Here is a 19885-nt window from a genome sequence, read left to right as displayed (position 1 = left end):
TTCTGTTAAGAGGTTTGTTTCATTTATGAGGGAAGATCAGGAGATTAGCACTATGTCTGTCTTCTCTGCTACCATCTTGACTAAAAGCTGATATTTGCAAATCTTAAAACACTGTTTAATTGTGAATTCTTGTCATTCCTGTTATTATAATTTTCATAAATTAAACTAAAAAGTAAACTAAAATGAGCAATTTTTTGTTTCAAAAGAAAATTAGAACAACAATGATAATTTATATAGATTGAAGACCTCTTAAATATTATTAGGAGCAATGGAGAAGTTATCTAGTAACTAAAGGGAGAGTACAAAAAACTCAAATTACTCAAATGACAGAAAAAAGAAATGGCAACTCTCTAGAGGAGTCTATGTGAATAATTAAGGAGATCTAAGTCATAAAAGGGTGTTCTTTTTAAATCAGAAATGCTTAAAAGTCTTCTATTCCATTAAAGATTCATATTTTTCCCTTCTAGGATTATACACAGTTTTATAGGGTAAATTTATAGCTATAAGTTTGCATCTTTTGCTTTTGGAATATTATATTCCAGCATCCTTTCTAATTTATGATAGAAGCTGTCAGATCCTGACTTGAATTTCTTTTTTCTGGCTACTTGCAATATTTTTCCTTTGGTATGAGAGCTCTGGATTTGACTGTAACATTTCTGGGACTTTTCCTTCAGGGATTTCTTTTAGAAGATAATTGATTGATCCTTTTATTTTCACTTTTCCTCAGATTCAATTAGATCATGGAAGTTTTTATTTATCATTTCTTGAAATGTAAGAGGCTAAGCTATTCTGTTAGATATGGTTTTCTAGGAATTAAATGATTCTTAAATTATTTATCCTTGACCTGTTTTTCATTTTAGTCATTTTTGATGTCAAACTACCCTCTCTTATTTTAATTTTTAATTTTATTCTACTATTTCTGGATAATTCATGGAGTCATTGATTTCTATCTTAGTTTTCAGGGAATCTATTATTAAAATAAAGCTTACCACTTTGCCTTCTAAGCTATGTATTCTCCTTCCCTCAAGGCTACATTCTTTTAAAAAAATTTGCTTTTTTGTCTCAGCATCCATGTGATTCCTTTGAAAAATTTTTCCCTCCCTTTAGTTTTTGCTCAGAGTAATTTCAGAGTTACTATTTCCTTTTTTAGAAATCCCTCATTTAAAAAAATGCTTATTTTTTAAAATATTTCCCAAACATGTAAAATTTGAATATACGTTTTAAAATATTTTGAGCATCAGATTCTTTCCCCCTCTTATTTCTTCCTCATTTCTTGAGAAAGGCAAATGACATGATAGTGATTATACATGTGAAATAATGTAAAATATATTTTCTTATTAGTCGTGTTACAAAAGAAAAAACATACACAAAACCCAAGAAAATAAAGGGAAAAAAGGTATGTTTCGATATGTACTCAGAGTTCATCAGTTCTTTATCTCTGGAGGTAGATAGTATTTTTCATCATGAGTCTTTAAGAATTACCTTGAATCATTGAATGGTTCAGAGTAACCAAGTTTTTATAGTTAGTTATCATTATAATATTGTTATTAGTGTGCACAATGATCTCATCCTGGTCCTGCTCACTTCCTTTTGCTTGCATTTATATAAATCTTCTTAAGTTTTTCCTGAAATCATCCTGCTTATCATTTCTTATAGTACAATATTATTACATAGCAATCATATACTACAGTTTGTTCAGCCATTCCCCATTTGATCCCCTTAGTTTCCAATTCCTGACCATCACAAAAAAGAACTACTATAAATATTTTTACTCTTATAGATCTCTATCCCTTTTTTAATCTTTGGGGTTCATACCTAGTAGTGATATGTTGGGCCAAAGAATATGGACAGTTTTATAGTACTGTTGGTTTATTCCCAAGTAGTTCTCCAGTGGTTGGATTAATTTACAACTCCACTAACAATGCATTAGTGTCCCATTTTTTTCACATTCCCTCTAGCCTTTGTCATTTACCTTTTCTGTCATGTCAGCCAATCACATAGGTGATAGATGACAACTCAGAATTGCTTTGATTTGCATTTGTCTAATCAATAGTGATTTAGAATATTTTTATATGATTATCAAAGAAATCTTTAGATTTTAGATATAGATGTATAAATACACATATATACATACCTATATGTTATATGTTATTTTCTCTGATTTGCCTCTCTGCTCCTTTAGTTCCTATACTGGGACTTTTTGCTGGGGCCATCCTCTGCCCTCTACTAGTGGGTGGGGTGGTGAGATCTGCTTGGTATTTCTCTGGTCCCCTATATTTTTGTGTTGGTCTGTGCCCTCTGGGCTGAGGCCACCCTGTATTTTTGAACTCTAGGAGGCTGGCTCTTCAAGGCTGTCTCTAGAACCTCAGAATAGGATGTTAGAACCCTGGAATATCCAGGTTCTAGCTTTACTGCCCCATAGACTTCATAGGACATAGGGTCCTGTCCTGGGTTTTTTAATTTCCTTTCTATAGCCATCCTCAGGTTGAGGAGAGAGCGAGAGAGAGAGAGAGAGCAAGAGAGAGACAGACAAACAGACAGACAGACATAGATTGTATTTATATAGCACTTTATGTATTACAAAGTACTTTTTTTTGCAAGGCAATGGGGTTAAGTGACTTGCCCAAGGCCACACAGCTAGGTAATTATTAAGTGTCTGAGGCCAGATTTGAACTAAGGTCCTCCTGACACCAGGGCCAGTGCTCTATCCACTGGGTAACCTAGCCGCCCCTACAAAGTACTTTAAATGCTATGTCATGTGTTCCTCACAGCAAGATTCTGCAACAGCTAATTGCTATCCCCATTTTACAGATGAGGAAACTGAGGTTGAAAGATGAAGTGTACTTCTCTCCATCTCCACAGCTATGCTATAATGATGACAAGTGGGCAGTGACATGGTTTCAGTGAAATGAAAATCAAGGGTCTGGAGCTTGCATCTGAACCTGCTATATTGGATTTATGACTCAAAATCTCTGGACCTTGGTGTCCTCATCTGTGAAATCAAGGTGTTAGAATCAGATGGCCCTGAGATCCCTTTGGGCTTTCTTTAGTGCTAGGCTCTAGATCTCAGTAGGAAATTATTTTGAATAAAGCAGCTTATTTCTATACACTTAATATAGGACTCTATCAAGCCCAAAGTTGACCATCCTTGTTCTCTCATATGTTATTAATAGATTTTGTCATTTCTCTGATGACACAGTTAATCGAGGGGAATGAGAAGGCAGCACACACTCATCATTTGACCTGTCATTTCTTTCCACAAACTGCCATGCTGTAACTCCCCAGTGGATTCTGCTTCCAAATGTCAGTGATTTCTCTCTCTTTTCCAAACATTCATAGTTGTGTTGTTTATACCCATTATCCAGAGCAAAAGTAATTCATGTTTTAGATGAGGGGCTGGACTAGATGACCTCAGAGAACTTTTCTAGCCACTGGGATTCTTAATTTTCTGTGACCATTTATAATAAATAATGTTGGATACTCTTGCTTCTATTCTTTTGTGTTCTGTTCTCTCCAGATTTGAAATTCTGATCATTCCTTGGATACTTCTAGACTATGTAACCTTGGCCAACTCATTCCAACCCACATGCCTCAGTTTCCTCTTTGGCAAAAAGAGGGTATTGGGCATTTTATGACCCCAAAGATCTCAGCCAGCTCTATATCTATGGTACTAGATAGCTAGAATGGCAGGAGTTAAGGTCATTCTCTTAGGTAAGAGGCAAACATCCAGTTTGGTGCCATTTCCCATCAATGGCAATTCTTATCTCCTGTTCTGGCCAACTGAATCCAACTCCCTTATTATTTTAGAGAAACACAGTCAAACTGAATCCTGACTGGAGATCCTTGCTTCCTTGGGAAGCATGGGGATAAAACATGGTTTCAAGGACTGATCCCCAAATGGGCAGCTTCTTCATGTACCATCTTGTCTCACCCAAAGAGATAAAAATGGAAGATATCAGTTCCAGGGGCACAAAAATCCCTGGTTCTTGGTGTCTCACAATTGTTCTCTTAAGGACCCCATCATTCTCTGGTCCCCTGTATTCTTGTGTTTGTCTGTGCCTTCTGGGCTGAGGCCACCCTGTATTTTTGAAGTCTGGGAGGCTGGCTCTTCAGTTTCTAGGACCTCAGAATAGCATGTTAGAACCCTGGGGTATCTCTCAATAATAATTTCCTGACTGAGAGAACCATAAGTAGCTAGGCTGGATCATCAATCTGAGAATTTAGCCTAACTTGCCCTTTATAGATTGGCATGGAGGCAGGAGATGGAGCCACCAAATGATTTAGGCTCTTTTTAATTAGCATTGGCTCTTATTTCCCTTTCTTCAAACTCTTCCTGGACATTCATAGTTTCCTTTTGTCTCACAATTTGCAAAATAGCATTAATCTTCATCTCATATGAGGAGCTGGGCCTTCCCTGAACTTTTATTGGGGTTAGTTTTTCTACAATATAAACTCAAATGAGAGGTATGGGTGATTGCAGTTTCCTCCCAGCAACATCATTGTAATCTAATTTAATTCAATAAACATTTTTTAAAATGCCAACTATGTGTGAAGCACTATGCTACATGCCAGAATTTCAAAAACTAAAATGAACCAACCTTGTCCTCAATTTTCCTCTCCTGAGGAATATGATAAATACAGAGATGAGTGATCTATCATCAAGCATTTATTAAATGCCTATTGTGTTCAAAGCACTGTGTCATATACCAGGGTTTTTTATAAAGGTTTTTCTTTTATCTTTTTTTTTGCAAGGCAATGGGGTTAAGTGGCTTGCCCAAGGCCACACAGCTAGGTAATTATTAAGTGTCTGAGGCTGGATTTGAACTCCAGGGCTGGTGCTCTATCCACTGTGCTATCTAGCCATCCCATATACCAGGGTTTTGAAGACTAAAATGAATCAACCTTGCTTTCAAGGAGTTTTGGTTCTATTTAGGAATATAATAAGTATAGAAATGAGTGATCCATCATCAAGCATTTATTAAATGCCTACTGTGTCCCAAGCACTACAGGGATAAATAATGAACAATCTCTGTCCTTAAGGAGTTCACATTCTACTGGGAAATACAGGATGCACACAGGGAAGCAATCAGTCAATCCACAAACATTTATCAAATACCAGGGATTTTGATAAGTCAAGAGACAAAAATAAAATAATTCTTATATTTAGGAAGTTTACATTCCACAATAGAGAAATATGGAAACAAGTAAAAATAATTTTTAAAAATTGGACCTGGAAATTCCTGATAAATACAGTGAATATGAAGTAATTTCTATCAGGGATAGGGGATAGGGGATAATAAGTAGTGGAGGGGTGAATGGGAGGGAGATCTGGTATACTCTCTTGAAGGAGGTAGCAGTTAAACATAACCTTGAAGGAATCTAGGTAATTTGAAGAGGCAAAGAACAGTGCTACAGGCATGAGGGACAGCCTGGGCAAAGCTATAGAAGTGGGTGATGGTGTTCAGGAAGAGCTAGTAAGCCAACTGGAATGGAATACAGAGTGATTAAGGAGGCATAATGGGAAATCAGTCAAGAAAGATAGGCTGGAGCCAGGTTGTGAAAAGCTTTAATGCCAAGCAGAGAAGTCTATATTTCAGCCCTGAACTGGGGAGAGTGGCACCTGTGAGATGCTGACCCTTTTGCATACATCCTTAAATGAATAGCCATCATTAAATGTTCTCCCAAAAGCCTCTGAGTCACAGGGAGCCTTGGAATCAGAGATCTAAGGGCTTCAAGAGATCTTAAGAGACTATCTAGACTACCCCTTCATTTCATTTTATGGATAAGGAAACTGAGGCAATGACTAGTGTTACATAAGCAATAATTGTTAGGAACAGTCCAAAATTACTTCACATTTTCAGTTTTGTATACACTGCCTTCCTGGATAGACAGCAAAGTCTTTGGAGACAGAGACTGCTTCACTTATGTCTTTGCATTCCCAGTGCCTACCATAGTATTGACATATAGTGGGTGCTTAATAAATGCTTGTTGATTGATTACCTGTGTACATGCTCTTTTCCCCAGAGGAATGTAAGCTTTGGCAGCTCTCATCCAGTAGGAGACCTTTAATAAATGGCAATTGCTAGAAGGGAAGCCCCTTCAGGGTAGAGACTGTTTCAAGTACAACATATGGCACACATGGAGTAAATCATAAGTCTTTAGTGATTGGTGGAATCTGTGTGAGTTGATCAGGTACCCTGAGGAGGACCATATAGAGGTAGAGTGAGGAGGGGGCAGCAAGAAGCCCTGAAGGCCTGCAAAATGGGTGGTGGTGGTGGGGAGAAACAGAAGGAAACCAAGAAGAGAGGGGAGGGGCTAAAATTCAAATATCATATTTTTGCACCATATTTTTGCAGAAAACATGAATTTTCTTTTTTCTAATATATTTCTTTTAAAATTTATTTTTATTTACATCTATAATCTGTCCTTCCAATTTTCTCTCTCACTGAAGCCCCCCCCCCCCCACTCTGTATGGATGGAAAATAAAACTTACCTCCTCCACCTGCCCATTCCAGCAAAGCCAACACCTATTCTTCTGGCTGCTCATTCCAGTTTTGGACAGTTTTCATAGACAGGAAGTTTATTTTGAGCTCTGCCCATTGCTTGTGGTCTCATTCCCTGGCATAGATAGAACAAGTACCCTCTTCCATTGGATGGTGCTTCAGCTCTCAAGCTCCCATTGGATCTTCCTCAAACTAAAGGTTCTCCAAAGTGTCTTTAGTTGACTCAAATATCATGAACTCAAGCCTCTTCCCCATCTCAGTTGTTCTTTTCTTCAGTTTATCTGCCACTAGAAGTGACCACAGGGACCATTTAGTCCAGCTCTGTCATTTTGCAAGTAAGGAACTGAGGTCTATGCAGATGATGTGACTTGCCCAAGATTATACAGTTAGAATTTGAACTCAGAACCTCTGAGAGTCTGTGTTCTTTCTAGTATACTCCAAGCCCTATTTCTCAAGGAAATCCACCTCATTCTTTGGTGACCCTAATTATTAGGAAGTTTTTTCTTAGATTCCTCTGAAATCTGTTTTTCTTTCCCTTTTATCCAAATTCTGTCCTATGGGACCAGGAAATTGAGGGCTAATAATAATTCATTTTTTCACATCACTCCTTTCACATTATTCTGATTTTCCCTCTTGGCCTAACATTCAGGAAGTGCTTAATAAATATTTGCTGAGTTATACCAAAAACCCAAGAGACAAATGATGGGTTTTTCTTTTAGTTATAATATCATCCCTACTGAAGTGCAATCTTTATAAATGACAAAGTCTGGAAGGGATTCTTGACTATGGAGAGGTAAGTCTTAGTGACCTAGGGAACTCTCTCAGAGCTGAGAGTTGGTGATTATGCTTTGGTTGACTTGTGAATGGAATTGCTAGAAAACCATTGCCAATGCATCCAAGACCCACAGGGCTCAGTTCCCTTAAGGAACTCTCATCTCCCCCTTCTGTGAAGAACAGCAGATTTGGGTGGGCACATGGGTAAAGAGCAAAAGGAAGCAGAGTTTTGTCTTGTAGGCCCTATGGAGGACATCTTCCTTGCTTGACCTTGGAGGCAAGAGGAATAACAGGGGAATCAAATAAGATCATATTTGTTGAATGTGTAACATAGGACCTGGAATACAGCAGATGCTTAATAAATGTTTAATCCAACTCCCAGAACCAGGCAAGGGATATGTGGTATTATCATTTTTAAAAATAATATTTTTATTGATATATTTTGTTTTTACATCATCTATATTTCTTAATATATTCCTTCCTGCTTCTTTTTGTCTTCTAGAGAGCCTCCCCTTAATACAAAGAATAAATAATGGGAAAAAAAATTGGCAAAAGTAACCAACATATCAAAAAAGTCTGACTTTATATGTAGTTTTCCATATGTATAATCCCCCACTTCTATCAAAAAATTGGGGGGGGGGAATTATGGCATCATCATCACCATCTTCATCATCTTCAAGGAACTTCTTTATTCCTCTTTTTATCATCATCATCATCATCATCATCATCATCATCATCATCATCATCACCGAGAAACTGCTTTCTTCTTCTTTTTAATCAACTAAGAGGAAACATTAGTGGATAGGGAGTCTATCTAAAAGTTAGGAAGATCAGGGTTTAGGTCTTGTCTCTGATTCCTCTTGGGTGTGTAACCCTGGGCAAGTCACCTAACTCCTCAATTCTCCAGGCAACTTTCCAAGACCATAAGTCACTGAGAAGGTACCAATTTGCATTGGTGAAGGATCTTCTCAAACAGGAATCCCCTAAGCCAGTAACACATAGGCTTAGTCCCTATCCCCACTGGTACACAACCAAACAAAAATCCAACTGGATCAAACATGAACTAAGTCTGAGAGGGAGTGAGAAGTGGGGAATTATGTGTGAAATGAATGAAGGAGAAGCAATGGAGAGACTGAACACCTGGCAACCCCTTCAGAGGATGACTGCTTTTCTCAGGTCCCTGTGACATCAGGACAGCCCTGTTCCCTCTTGTTGCCACACAGTAAATGAAATGATCCTTTCTCACTGCAAATGGGTCAGTCCATAACCATTCTCATTCCCCTCTGGCAGCCCACAGGAGTGAATTTACAGCAGAATGGTAGAAATAAGACGGAATGATCAATGGATCCCCGGACGGGCTCCTCCAGGAGACACAAATGTATATTGTAACAAAACTTTATTTTCTTCTGAAAATTGCCTGCATGATTAATATGGCCTGACATCACCCAAGATGTTCAGCATAAAAAACAGCCATATTTCTCCCTCTCTCTTGCTTCCTTGCTCACTTTCCATTTTGCTCTTGAATGGGTTCTCCAATATACTTTGCAATTTCACACCTGGGGAAAAAGTATTTGTTAAAAGTGGATGGCTCTGCATTTCCATTCCAATTTATTTCTTCCTTGAGTTTCTTACTTGGTGTCAACTAAGTGTAAAATAAAATTATAAGAAAATTTAAAGAAACTTCCCATTTGCTGTTGAGATAGAGGACCTGAGATTCAGTAATCAAGTATGCACCTCATCCCTCCCCCATTGATGATGCCCTTTAGCAAAAGGAAGATTCCAGGAATGTGGCACCAAATACCAATTAGCTGAGAGAGAATGAAATGATGAACTTTGTTTCTTCTTCCTTAGAACCACTGGCCCTCACAGTGTCAGGATAGGCAGGGCAGATGGATGGTGGGAGAATTGCTGATCCCTATTGCATGGTCTTGAGTCACCATCACTCACTTAGAAGATTGAGTAGTTTCTTTCTTTTCTGTTTTTTGCAAGGCAATGGGTTTAAGTGACTTGCCCAAGGTCACACAGCTAGGTAATTACTAAATGTCTGAGGTTGGATTTGAACTCAGGTTCTCCTGACTCCAGGGTTGGTGGTCTATCTAGCTGCCTGATGGAATAGTTTCTTAGCTGATCTCCATACATCCATTTGATTGTTTTCCATCTACCTTCGAAACTGGTATTCTTCTCCATTCAAGAAGGCTCTTTATTGCTGTAGAGTAAAATATGAACCCCTCTGATTATCAGATAAAACCCTTCTCAATTTGAATCTGATCTGTCTTTCTAGGTAGGTTACATTTTACTTCCTCTTGAACTCCTATATTTCAGCCAAATTGGCTAATTCAGAGTCACTCCCATAAGAAATGAGACATTCCTTCTTCCACTGGAATGACTTTGCCTAGGTTAATCTTGAAATTCTTGGATCTCTCTGGGCCTTGACCCAAGGGCTGCCATCTTCATGAGGCCTTTCTAAATCCCAGTGTTGCTGGTACTCCCACTGCAAATTTATTATGCTTATTTACACGTGTATGTACACATGCTTATCTATCTGTACATATCTATTTCTATATATCTATATCTGTGATCATGGTCTATCCCTTTGATGGAAAGTAAGCTCCTTGAAATCATTTTTTGTATTTCTTTCTGCATTTCCTAAAACTAAGTGGGTATTTAAGAAAAGTCTGGAAATGAAACTGCTTTACACTGGATCTTGTTAAATAATACAGTCCTACTGGGACCAGGTAGGGCTGGCATATTTGCCATCTTCCTCTTCCATGTAGGGGTCTCCTAGCTCTGGTGCTCTGGGTCCACTTTGGTACCAAGTACCATAGGAAATCAGACAATACATTAGATTCTGAAGCCCTCAAGAGCAAGGACTGTCTTGGTTTTCTTTGCATGCTCAGCTCTTAGCAGATAGATGTGACCAGACTCAAATTGAATTGCTTTGAGTCCCTCTCTGGTGCTCTTTCCACTCCATCCCTGATGAAAGCATGGAAGATTTTTGGAACAACTCGAAGTCTAGAAAAACTGGAGCAGGAAGCTCAGCAAAGAAGTTATTCAATTTTGGGAAAGAAATGGGGAAGAGAGACTGGCTCTTGATGGAGGCCATAGAAATGGAATGTGCAGGATAGGTAACTGATGACAGGTTGGGGGAGGTGTGTGAGAGGGAGGAGATTTGAGATTGGACGACTAGAAGATTGATGACACCAATTCCCAGAGAGGGAAATCATATGAGAAGCTGATTCAGAGGAAACAATGGTGAAGTTGAGGTTTCAAAATGCTGGAGGAATGGCCAAGAGATTCACCTAGAACAGGAAATAAGTCTGAATCCTGATGCAGCAAAGTATGCCAGAACAGAAATAGCTATTAGACCGATGACCCATCCTCTTGTGCCTGGGTTTTTTCATATCGAATCAGGCAGGAGTGAGCTGGAGATGGTAGAGTTAAGAAAGCCTCAGCTGGGGGCGGCTAGGTAGGCAGTAGATAGAGCACTGGCCTTGGGGTCAGGAGTACCTGAGTTCAAATCTGGCCTTAGACACTTAATAATGGCCTAGCTGTGTGACCTTGGGCAAGTCACTTAACCCCATTGCCTTGCAAAAACCTAAAAAGAAAAAAGAAAAAACCTCAGCTGGAGAATTATAACTGTGGGTATTATGAGGAGTAGTTCCCATTTTTGCAGTGGAGGAACCCAAGGTTGGAGGAAGGTGTGAACAAATTTCTTTCCAGGGCACCCCCTCACTCAAATCAATTCAAGGGTGCATCACGGCATACTCCAAGCAATGCCTCTGTGTACAAGGTTTAGATTGTATTATCTGGATATAGATATAGATTCACCATCTTGCTTGCAAAGCAGCTTCAGTCTCGATGGTGCATGTTTTCCAAAATTAACTCAAAGGTTTACAAGATAAAGGGGGCTTTGCAGAGAAAGAACTTTTAAAAGTTAACCTCTAGGTGGGAATTCAATGATGGGAACTGTCTGGCAGGGAAGTGCAGTCTCAAGTCAACCATGAAGTCATTGAGTGTGTAATGAAATTGTATTTTTCCCCTTGAACTTCTGGGCTATGTGTTTTGGGGAGCTATTTGTGAGTTTCCTAATGCACAGTCACATTCAGTTCATTACTACAGCTTTTGTAGGGGAAGCAAACTTAGTCAAGAGCAGAGGCCAGAGGTTTCTATCTCTAGAGCTAGAAGGGATTTCAGAGGCTGTTTCTTTTTATAAAACCCACTCATTTCACAGATTGGGAAACTGAGGCTTAAAGAGACTAAGTGACTTGTCTAAGATCATTTAGGTAATTTGGATCAGAGGCAGAATTTGAACCCATATCCCCTATCTTCAGAGCCAGTGTTCTTTCTACTGAATCATACTTGCAACTACTTCCTGTACATTTGTTTTTGTAGTTATCTATTTCTCTATCACTTCTTAATAAAAGCTAGCTTTATATCTCACAATAAGATTTTCAAATTGATATAGAATACTGGTCCTTGAGTAGGGAGGACTTGAGTTCCAATCTAGCCTTAAACACTTAATACTTACTTAGCTGTGTGACCTTGGGCAAGTCACTTAATTCCATTGCCTTTCAAGAAAAAATTTAAAAAGGTTTGCAAATTGATTTACAAATATTGTCTCACTTGACCCTCACAAGAATTCTGTGAGGTGAGTGCTAGTAGTGTGCTCATTTTACAGATGAGGAACTGAAGCTGAGAGAGGTTGAATGTCTTATTCATCAGCATGCAGCTGGTTAAGTGTCTAAGACAGTGGTGAACTTGATTTTTTTTTATTATCAATTCAAGCACACTAACCATGAAGCCACTGAGCTGCCTCCTCCTATTCAAGAAGAGGTAATGTTGGGGTGGCTAGGTGGTGCAGTGGATAGAGCACCAGCCCTGGAGTCAGGAGTACCTGAGTTCAAATTTGGCCTCAGACAATTCATAATTACCTAGTTGTGTGGTCTTGGGCAAGCCACTTAACCCATTTGCCTCGCAAAAACCTTGAAAAAAGAATAGGAAATGTTTCATTTACTATATTTGTTTTACAAGCTCCAACTCTGGTTCCTGTCACATTGTAGGTACTTGAAAAAATTAGTTGATTTATTAATATGTATCTGTTTATATGTTGTATCTCCTGGGTACATTGTAAGGTCTCTGAAGACAGGAATTTGTTTTTATTATATCTTTATATCCCAGCACTTAGCACAGTACTTGGACCTATAACAGGTACTTAATACATGCTCATTGATTGATTAATTTAGCAGGTGCTTAATAAGTGCTCATTGATTTGGTCTTGCAGGTGCTTAATAAATGCTCACTTCTTGATATTGTAGTCAGTAAATAAATGCTCATTGATTGGTTTAGCAGGGGTTTAAATGCTCATTGATTGATTTAGCAGGTGCTTAATAAATGCTCATTAGCTGATTGATTTTGCTTAATAAATGAATATTTAGAGTTTAGTATCTCAGATGTTGATCAGTTGTAAAGCTTTAGCCAGAATTCTTCTTGTGGTTTGTCCCTGACCCTTCTTTGTTTTGACTTCTTTCCTGCAGGTGTAAGGAGCTGAAATACTCTAAGGATCTGCCCCAGATTTCCATCATATTTATCTTTGTGAATGAGGCCCTGTCAGTGATCCTGCGGTCTGTCCACAGCGCTGTCAATCACACGCCAGCTCATCTGCTGAAAGAGATTATCCTGGTGGACGACAACAGTGATGAAGGTGAGTGATGCTGGGGAAGCAAAGCAGCATCCTCTGGAGAGGAAAAAGCAAAGTGTGGGAAAAGTCACTCTTCTTTCTCAGTAGCCAGCCATACACACATACATACATCCACATACATGTGTATACATACATGCACACATATTCATATATATGGGTTTTTTTGCAAAATATTTCACCATCTTTTTTTTTTTTTTTTTTTGGTCAAGGCAATCCAGGTTAAAATATTCATCCAGGTTCAAGTGAGTAGAGTCTGAGACTGGACCTGAACTCAGATCCCCCTCATTTTAGAGCCAGTGTTCTATCCACCGCGGCATCTAGCTGCCCCTTGATATTTCTTTCTTTATCTCTGGAGGTGCCCATGGAGTAGGAGACAACTCAATGGAAGTCATCACTACTTCTCTATTTCCCTAGACCCCCATGCTTTTAGGAAGAGAATTCTAGATTACTTATTGAGAATGCCACATGAAACAGCTGAAGCTGAGAATTTGAATCTATCTATAAAGTGAAAAAAAAGTTGATTTTCAGATAGGGAAGATGCTAGCCGCTGGAAAGAAATCAGGAAAACTCTCAGTCTCTACTTTTTTTATAGACATAGAAATATATGTTTAAAAAGGTTTGTCTTTCCCTATTGAATATAAGCCCTTTGAGGACAAGGATTGTTTTATTTTTGTCTTTGTGTCCCCCATGGTTAACAGAGCTTGATATATAGCAGGTCCTTAATAAATACTTGCATAATGGATCGATTGTATAAGATGTCGCTTGGCCTAGGCTTTGAAGGAAGTTAGTGTTTCTGGACAAGTTACTAAAGGGTTGCCAGCAGCTTGCTCATTGTCACAGTTAGCTAAAGCCACTGGTGGGACCTGATCACAGGCCTTTCTGACTCCAAGTCTCTATGCCACATGTATAGTAGGAGTCTAATTGATCTTTGTTGAATTATATGGTCCCAGAGTACTAATCAAAATCCCTCTCTCCACAGTCACCAGAGGCAAAGTATGGGTAGTAGAGAGGGCCAAAGTTGAGTCATTTGGTGTGTTAGAAAAGAGGGTTTAATAAAAGGCAAATTTTTGGCTTCTTGGAGGGATGGCAATAGATAAAGTCTTGGTATTGTGTGGAGCCCATGTTGGCTTCCATTAAAGATGTACATTGTTTTGGCTTGTATCCCATAAAGTTTTACTGTATCCTCTGGATAACCCCGCCATTCACTTCCCCCTCTCCCTCGGTCCCTTTTGGCCTAGGACTTAAAAGAAGGGCTGAGTATATTGCTTTTTTATAACTTATGAGCCCTGACTTATCTAGAGCTATAGAAAAGATGGCACTAAATCTACTTCATCTCTGCTTCAAGATCTGGAGAAAGCTTTGGAAGGGCCTGAAGTGGTGCCAACAAACCCATTAAAAATGGCGGACTGTCTTGTACCAGAAATAGTAGCCATCACCCTGGAAACCCAAGCTGAGTGTTTCCATATTTCATCGGCCTAGAAGATACCAGGCTCTGTCTTCCCCTTCCTCTCTCCTGCTTGTGAATTGATGGATCAGTACTGATCAAGGCCCGAGTGGGCATGTGATCTGCTAATCAGAGAATGGGCAGAACCCAGTCATTCAAGTGGCTGATGAGTTGGATCATGAAGTTTCCATCTCCCTTGTTTCCCCTCAATTCCTTTCCTCTCTTCCTATAATAATAGCTAGAATTTGCATAGTTACAGGTTTATAAAACAGCATTACATATTATCTCATTGCTCCTTATAACAACCCTGTGAGGTAGGAGCTATTATTATCCTATCTCTTCTAGCTAAATGAGCAAACAAAGACTTGTCTAAGGTAACATAGTGAGTATCTGAGTCAGGATTTGACCTCATATCATCCTAACTCCAGTTCCAACACTATCCATCGGTCTCTTTTTGCTTCCTTTTGATCTTTTCATTGCTTATGAGTATACCTAAGCCTGGTATATTTAAGCTTCTGGGATAGGAGCTATTCTCCATCCTACCCCATCCAAATTCTGGTACCTATATACTGTTTTATTCCCATATACCTTTTGTTTGACATATTATCTTGACCATCAAGGACAGCTAGATGACACAGTGAATTCAATACTGACCTTGATGTCAGGAGCTCAAATTCCACCTCAGACACTTGACCTTGGGCAAGTCTCTTAACCCAGACTACCTTGCATCCAGGACCATCTCCAGTCTTCCTGATCCTATAAGGCCACTGGACTCAGATGACTCTGGAAGAGAAAGTGAAGCTGGTGACAGCACAGACCCTCCTCACTCGAATCCAATTTATATACTTGTCATGGCATCACCCCCCTAATGACATAGTCTTCTTAGAGGATGAAGGACAAACATCACCATCATCATCATCATCCTGACCATCAGTTCCTTTAGTACTAACTCTCCTGAGGTGTAAAAAAAGGATCACAGCATCTTAGGTTTGGAGCTGGTCTTGGAGTTTGGAGAGGTCTCCTCATTTTACTGGATAGGAAACTGAGGCCCAGAGAGGCTGACTGTCCCAAGGTCTTTTAAGCAATAAGTTTATAGAATCATAGCTCTTGAGATGGAAGAAACCTTAGAGATCATCTAATCCATCCACATATTCATTTCAAAGAGGAGAGAACTGAGGTCAATGAAGAAATAGGCCACCCTTCATATTGGCTATGCTTATTGCATTGCCTGTTACATCATCATCTCTTTCAAGATTCTAGATGATTGACTTACAGACTGATGATAGCTTAACCTAGAGAATCCTCCCCTGAGCAGCCTCTTGTTTGGGGTGACAGTGTTTGAAGACAGAATGCAAGACGTGTCATCTGGAAACCTGTTATTTTGAGCACAAGGTTATACCCTCCTGTATTCAAAAAAGACTCCCATAAAGGACCTCCTTTCCTCCCCTTTTCACCCCCCCTTCCCACTCTGCTCCCTTTCTTTGCTTTTTTTCCACTGGTTTATAATTGCAGAGACACCGGGAGGTTTGTGTTTCTGGCTGATAACATTCTCCTTAGGTTGTTGGAGTCCCAGGGTGAAGTAGCCCAGGGACACCTTGTTATCTTGCTGCTCCACCATTCAATAGGGTTTTGTTCAGTTGAACATCACCTGCTTTTCCCCCCTGACTGTTCAAGAGCCTTCATAAGCAGTAGCCATACCTGTTAGGGCCACTATGACCAAGAAAAACTGTCTGATAAAAGGTTCTTCAGCAGAGCGAGCTATATGTTGGAATGCATCTGAATATTGGCAGATCACCATGATGGGGCAGCATGAGCCCCAACAGCTTAGGTGATCTGCCTCTACCACTGGACTTCCCATTTTCTTTTACTTGTGGACTAGAAACCTATGAGAAGACTACATGTCGCAGCTCAAAGGGAGAAGAGGCATTTGGAAAGGAAGAATGGGGAAAAAGAGGCCAAAAGTTTGATTGTCCAAATATTCATTTCTGTTCCAGGGCAACTAGCTGGCACAGTGGATAGAGCACTGGTCTTGGGGTCAGGAGGACCAGAGTTCAAATCTGACTTCAGATAACTGACACTAACTAGCTGTGTGACCCTGGGCAAGTCTCTTAACCCAGACTGCCTTGCATCCAGGGCCATCTCCAGTTGTCTTGAATCATATCTGACCATGGGATCCAGATGATTCTGGAGGAGAAAGTAGGACTGGTAACTTAGCACAGTCCCACCTCACTCAAATCCAATTTATGTGCTTGTCATGGCATCAATTCCCTTATGCCATGGTCTTCTTCTAGAATGAAGGACAAAACATAATTATTATCATGGATCCCCTTGGACCAGATTTGGTTAATTTGACCATCGGTCCACAATGAATGAATAAAAAAAAGATAATTAATAATAACACACATGTGTAAGTATATTCTTCCATTTGATCCTTACCAAAGTCTCTGACTTAGGTACTTTCATTACAGCCATTTACAGATGAGGATGCTGACGGAAACCAGAGGGGCTGTGACTTGCTCAAGGTCTCTCAACTATTAAATGTCTGAGATTGAAATAAAGGTTTTCCTCCTCCATGTACAACATTCTATCCACTGCACCACCTAGCCACCTCAGGAGATTATTTCCTAGTGGAGTAAATAGTATCTACATTCTTTCCCTCATTAGTGCAGGTATAAGAAATGTGCTTTTTTTTTCAGAGATGTAGAGGAGAGGAATTTCATTTGGACCAGGCCTAACCTGGACCAGTGCAGTGAATCAGGCTTGGGGGTTAAAATGCAATGAGAATTTTGTAGTTTCGCTGATAATAAAACATAATGGGGCAGCTAGGTCGTGAAGTAGATAGAGCATCAGCCCTGGAGTTAGGAGGACCTGAGTTCAAATGTGGCCTCAGACACTTAAAATTTGCCTAGCTGTGTGACCTTGGGCAAGTCATTTAACCCCATTGCCTTAAATAAATAAAATTTTTAAAAAGATAAAGAATAAGAAGAATATACTTTAGTAGGTTAAAGAAATAGTAATTCACTTGAAATGGACAACTTTCCTCTGTTTCAGCATTCACCACATTGAATAGCCATGTAATTCAGAAACATAGTAATCTAAATCAGGGTTGGTTGTATCTTGTTTTAATTTCCTGGTTCTGTTTGTTGATCTTGGTAAAGCTTGTAGACCCCTTCTTAGATTTTTAAAAAATGAATAAATGATGAAAATTGCAAATTTCAGTTAGAGGTTAATGAAAATAACTCCATCATTTTTTTTCCTGTCCAATTTTATATGCTCCTTGAAATCTATCCACAGACTTCCTGGGGATAGGGGTGGGGGTGTACTCTCTTTCAAGACTGTCCATTCTCCTTTGGGATGATTTGAATGGTTTTCTTTAGGTCGGGGAGAGAATTCCGCCTTAATGACACTTTCACCCAGTGCTCTTCTTTGTTTTCACCAGAACCAAGGGAGAAAGGTGTTTGGCTTCCAATAGAATGGAATAGAATGAGTCACTATTTTCACCAAATCTTGTACTTTATTTCATCATCACCATTGTCATCATCATCATCATCACCAATAGCAAGGATTTATATAATGCTTGAGAGTTTGTAAAGTACCTTGCAAATATTATTTCTTTTCATCTTCATAATATCCCTTGAAGGCAGGTGCCATTATTACCCCCATTTTACAGAGGAGGAAACTGAGGCATAAAATTATTAAATGTCTTGTCTAAGGCTACAAAGTCAGTCAATCAGTAGACATTTATTAAGTATCTTTAAAAATAATAGGCATACAAAAAGAGGCAAAAGACAGTCCTTGCCCTTAAGGGACTTACAGTATAATAGAGGCAACCCAACCAAAGCAAACTATATTCAGAATAAGTAGGAAATAATTAGCAGAAGAAAGTTACTAAAATTAAGAGGGGTTGAAGAAGACATCCAATAAAAGTTAGAATTTAGTTGGAATTTAAAGCAATACTTTAAGTGAGACAGGATTTGAACTCAGGTTTTCCTGACTCCTTGTCAAACACTCTATCTGCCCCATCACCTAGGTATCTCATTTATTATGTGAAGTTCAGTTGAAGGACTGGGGATGACAGGAGTGGAGACATCTGGGAAGGAAGGGCATCCTCAAATGTTTATAGGGGTTTTCTGAGCCAGACTGATTATCCTGTTGTCCTGAGGAGAGAACCTGGAGTAGTGAATGAATAGAAATTGTAGGAAGTCTTGGGTATGTGAGATGAGAGTGGAGGCAGCTGTGACTCAGTGGATAGAGTATTGGTTTGAAGTCAGGATACCCAAGTTCAAATCTGGCCTCAAACACTTGCTGTCTGGTGACCCTGGACAAGTCAATTCACTAGTTTGCCTCAGTTTCCTCATCTGTCAAATGGACTGGAAAATAAATGGCAAATTACTCCAATATCTTTGCCAAGAAAATCCCAGAGTCAGACACAGCTGAAACTATTGAACAGGGTCTTTGAAATGAGCTAATCAACCTTTCCTTCCCCCTTCCTCTGCTTATTTTATAGATCAGATATGAAGTGCAGTAAGGTTGTAGCTTACCCAAGGTCATAGTAGCATACCTAGAATTTAAACTTAGGACCTCTTACTGAAAATCTGGCATTCTTTCCATGACAGCACACGGATTCTTAGATCATCTTAGTGTAGGTTGGCTCTATTAGTGAGGGGAACAGAGAAATGCCCCTAAACCAGTGGGCTCTGATCACTGTGGGTTCCCCAAATAATAGCAATACCTAAAACACTACTGAACTTAAGTCTCCAGAGCCTGTAAGAAAGTACCTGGGGTAGCCTGGTGTTTATCCCCTAATGGAAAAATCCACAGTTCAAAGAAACTAGAGCAGGGGAAAGGTGGCACTAAGATTACTTTGTGTTTCCTTTTTGTCTTAATAGCTCTGGCACCTTTTATTGCTTAGAAATTGCATTCCAGTTGTTGGATATTGAGAATCAATATTCCTGGAAATAATAAATATAAAGAAAAGGAGCTTCTCTAGACCCCTCAGTCATGTTCTGTCGCTTAGGCTCTTTCCCATTGCATAGTGAGACTCTCAGACCCTTACTTCTGCTCACTCCAGAGGATTGAGCCCATCTATTTGTGAAAGGATGGCAGATTTGGACAGCTCTCTCATTGAAGCCATTTGAATTCTCAGGAAGTTTCCAGGAGGCAGGTGGTTGCTGCCTACAGGTATGGCACTATTAGCTTGAGATTGAAAATGATTATTTGTATTACTTAAAGAGAATGAAGCCTGAATGAAAAGACGTGTTTAGGAGCTGGTGTGTGAAGAAGCCAGTCTTCCTGCTTCAAGATAAACTTCCCACTCGTTATAGTATATTGCTAATCATCATTATTTTAAATAATTAATCATGATAATAATTAATCATTGTTATTCCTAGTGTTATAATAAAGAAAATGTCTACAGGCAATTATGAGTTTCCTTTAGAGGCTGCCTGTTGTGGTCACATAGTTTGG

General features: G+C 39.3%; 1 protein-coding gene across 1 annotated transcript in view; it reads left to right on the top strand.

Moving 5' to 3' along the window:
- The window catches only part of GALNT17 (polypeptide N-acetylgalactosaminyltransferase 17), a 449443-nt gene that overhangs the window by 205603 nt on the left and 223955 nt on the right, over positions 1–19885 (top strand). Inside the window, exon 3 of the mRNA XM_074189333.1 lies at positions 12812–12978. Within this exon, the coding sequence (XP_074045434.1) occupies positions 12812–12978 (167 nt within the window). The remainder of the gene's footprint in view (positions 1–12811; positions 12979–19885) is intronic.

Source organism: Macrotis lagotis, chromosome 5 (assembly GCF_037893015.1).
Source record: "Macrotis lagotis isolate mMagLag1 chromosome 5, bilby.v1.9.chrom.fasta, whole genome shotgun sequence".
Taxonomy (NCBI): Eukaryota; Metazoa; Chordata; class Mammalia; order Peramelemorphia; family Peramelidae; genus Macrotis; species Macrotis lagotis.
Note: the sequence above shows the minus strand (reverse complement) of the source record. Positions and strands in the feature narration are given on the sequence as shown.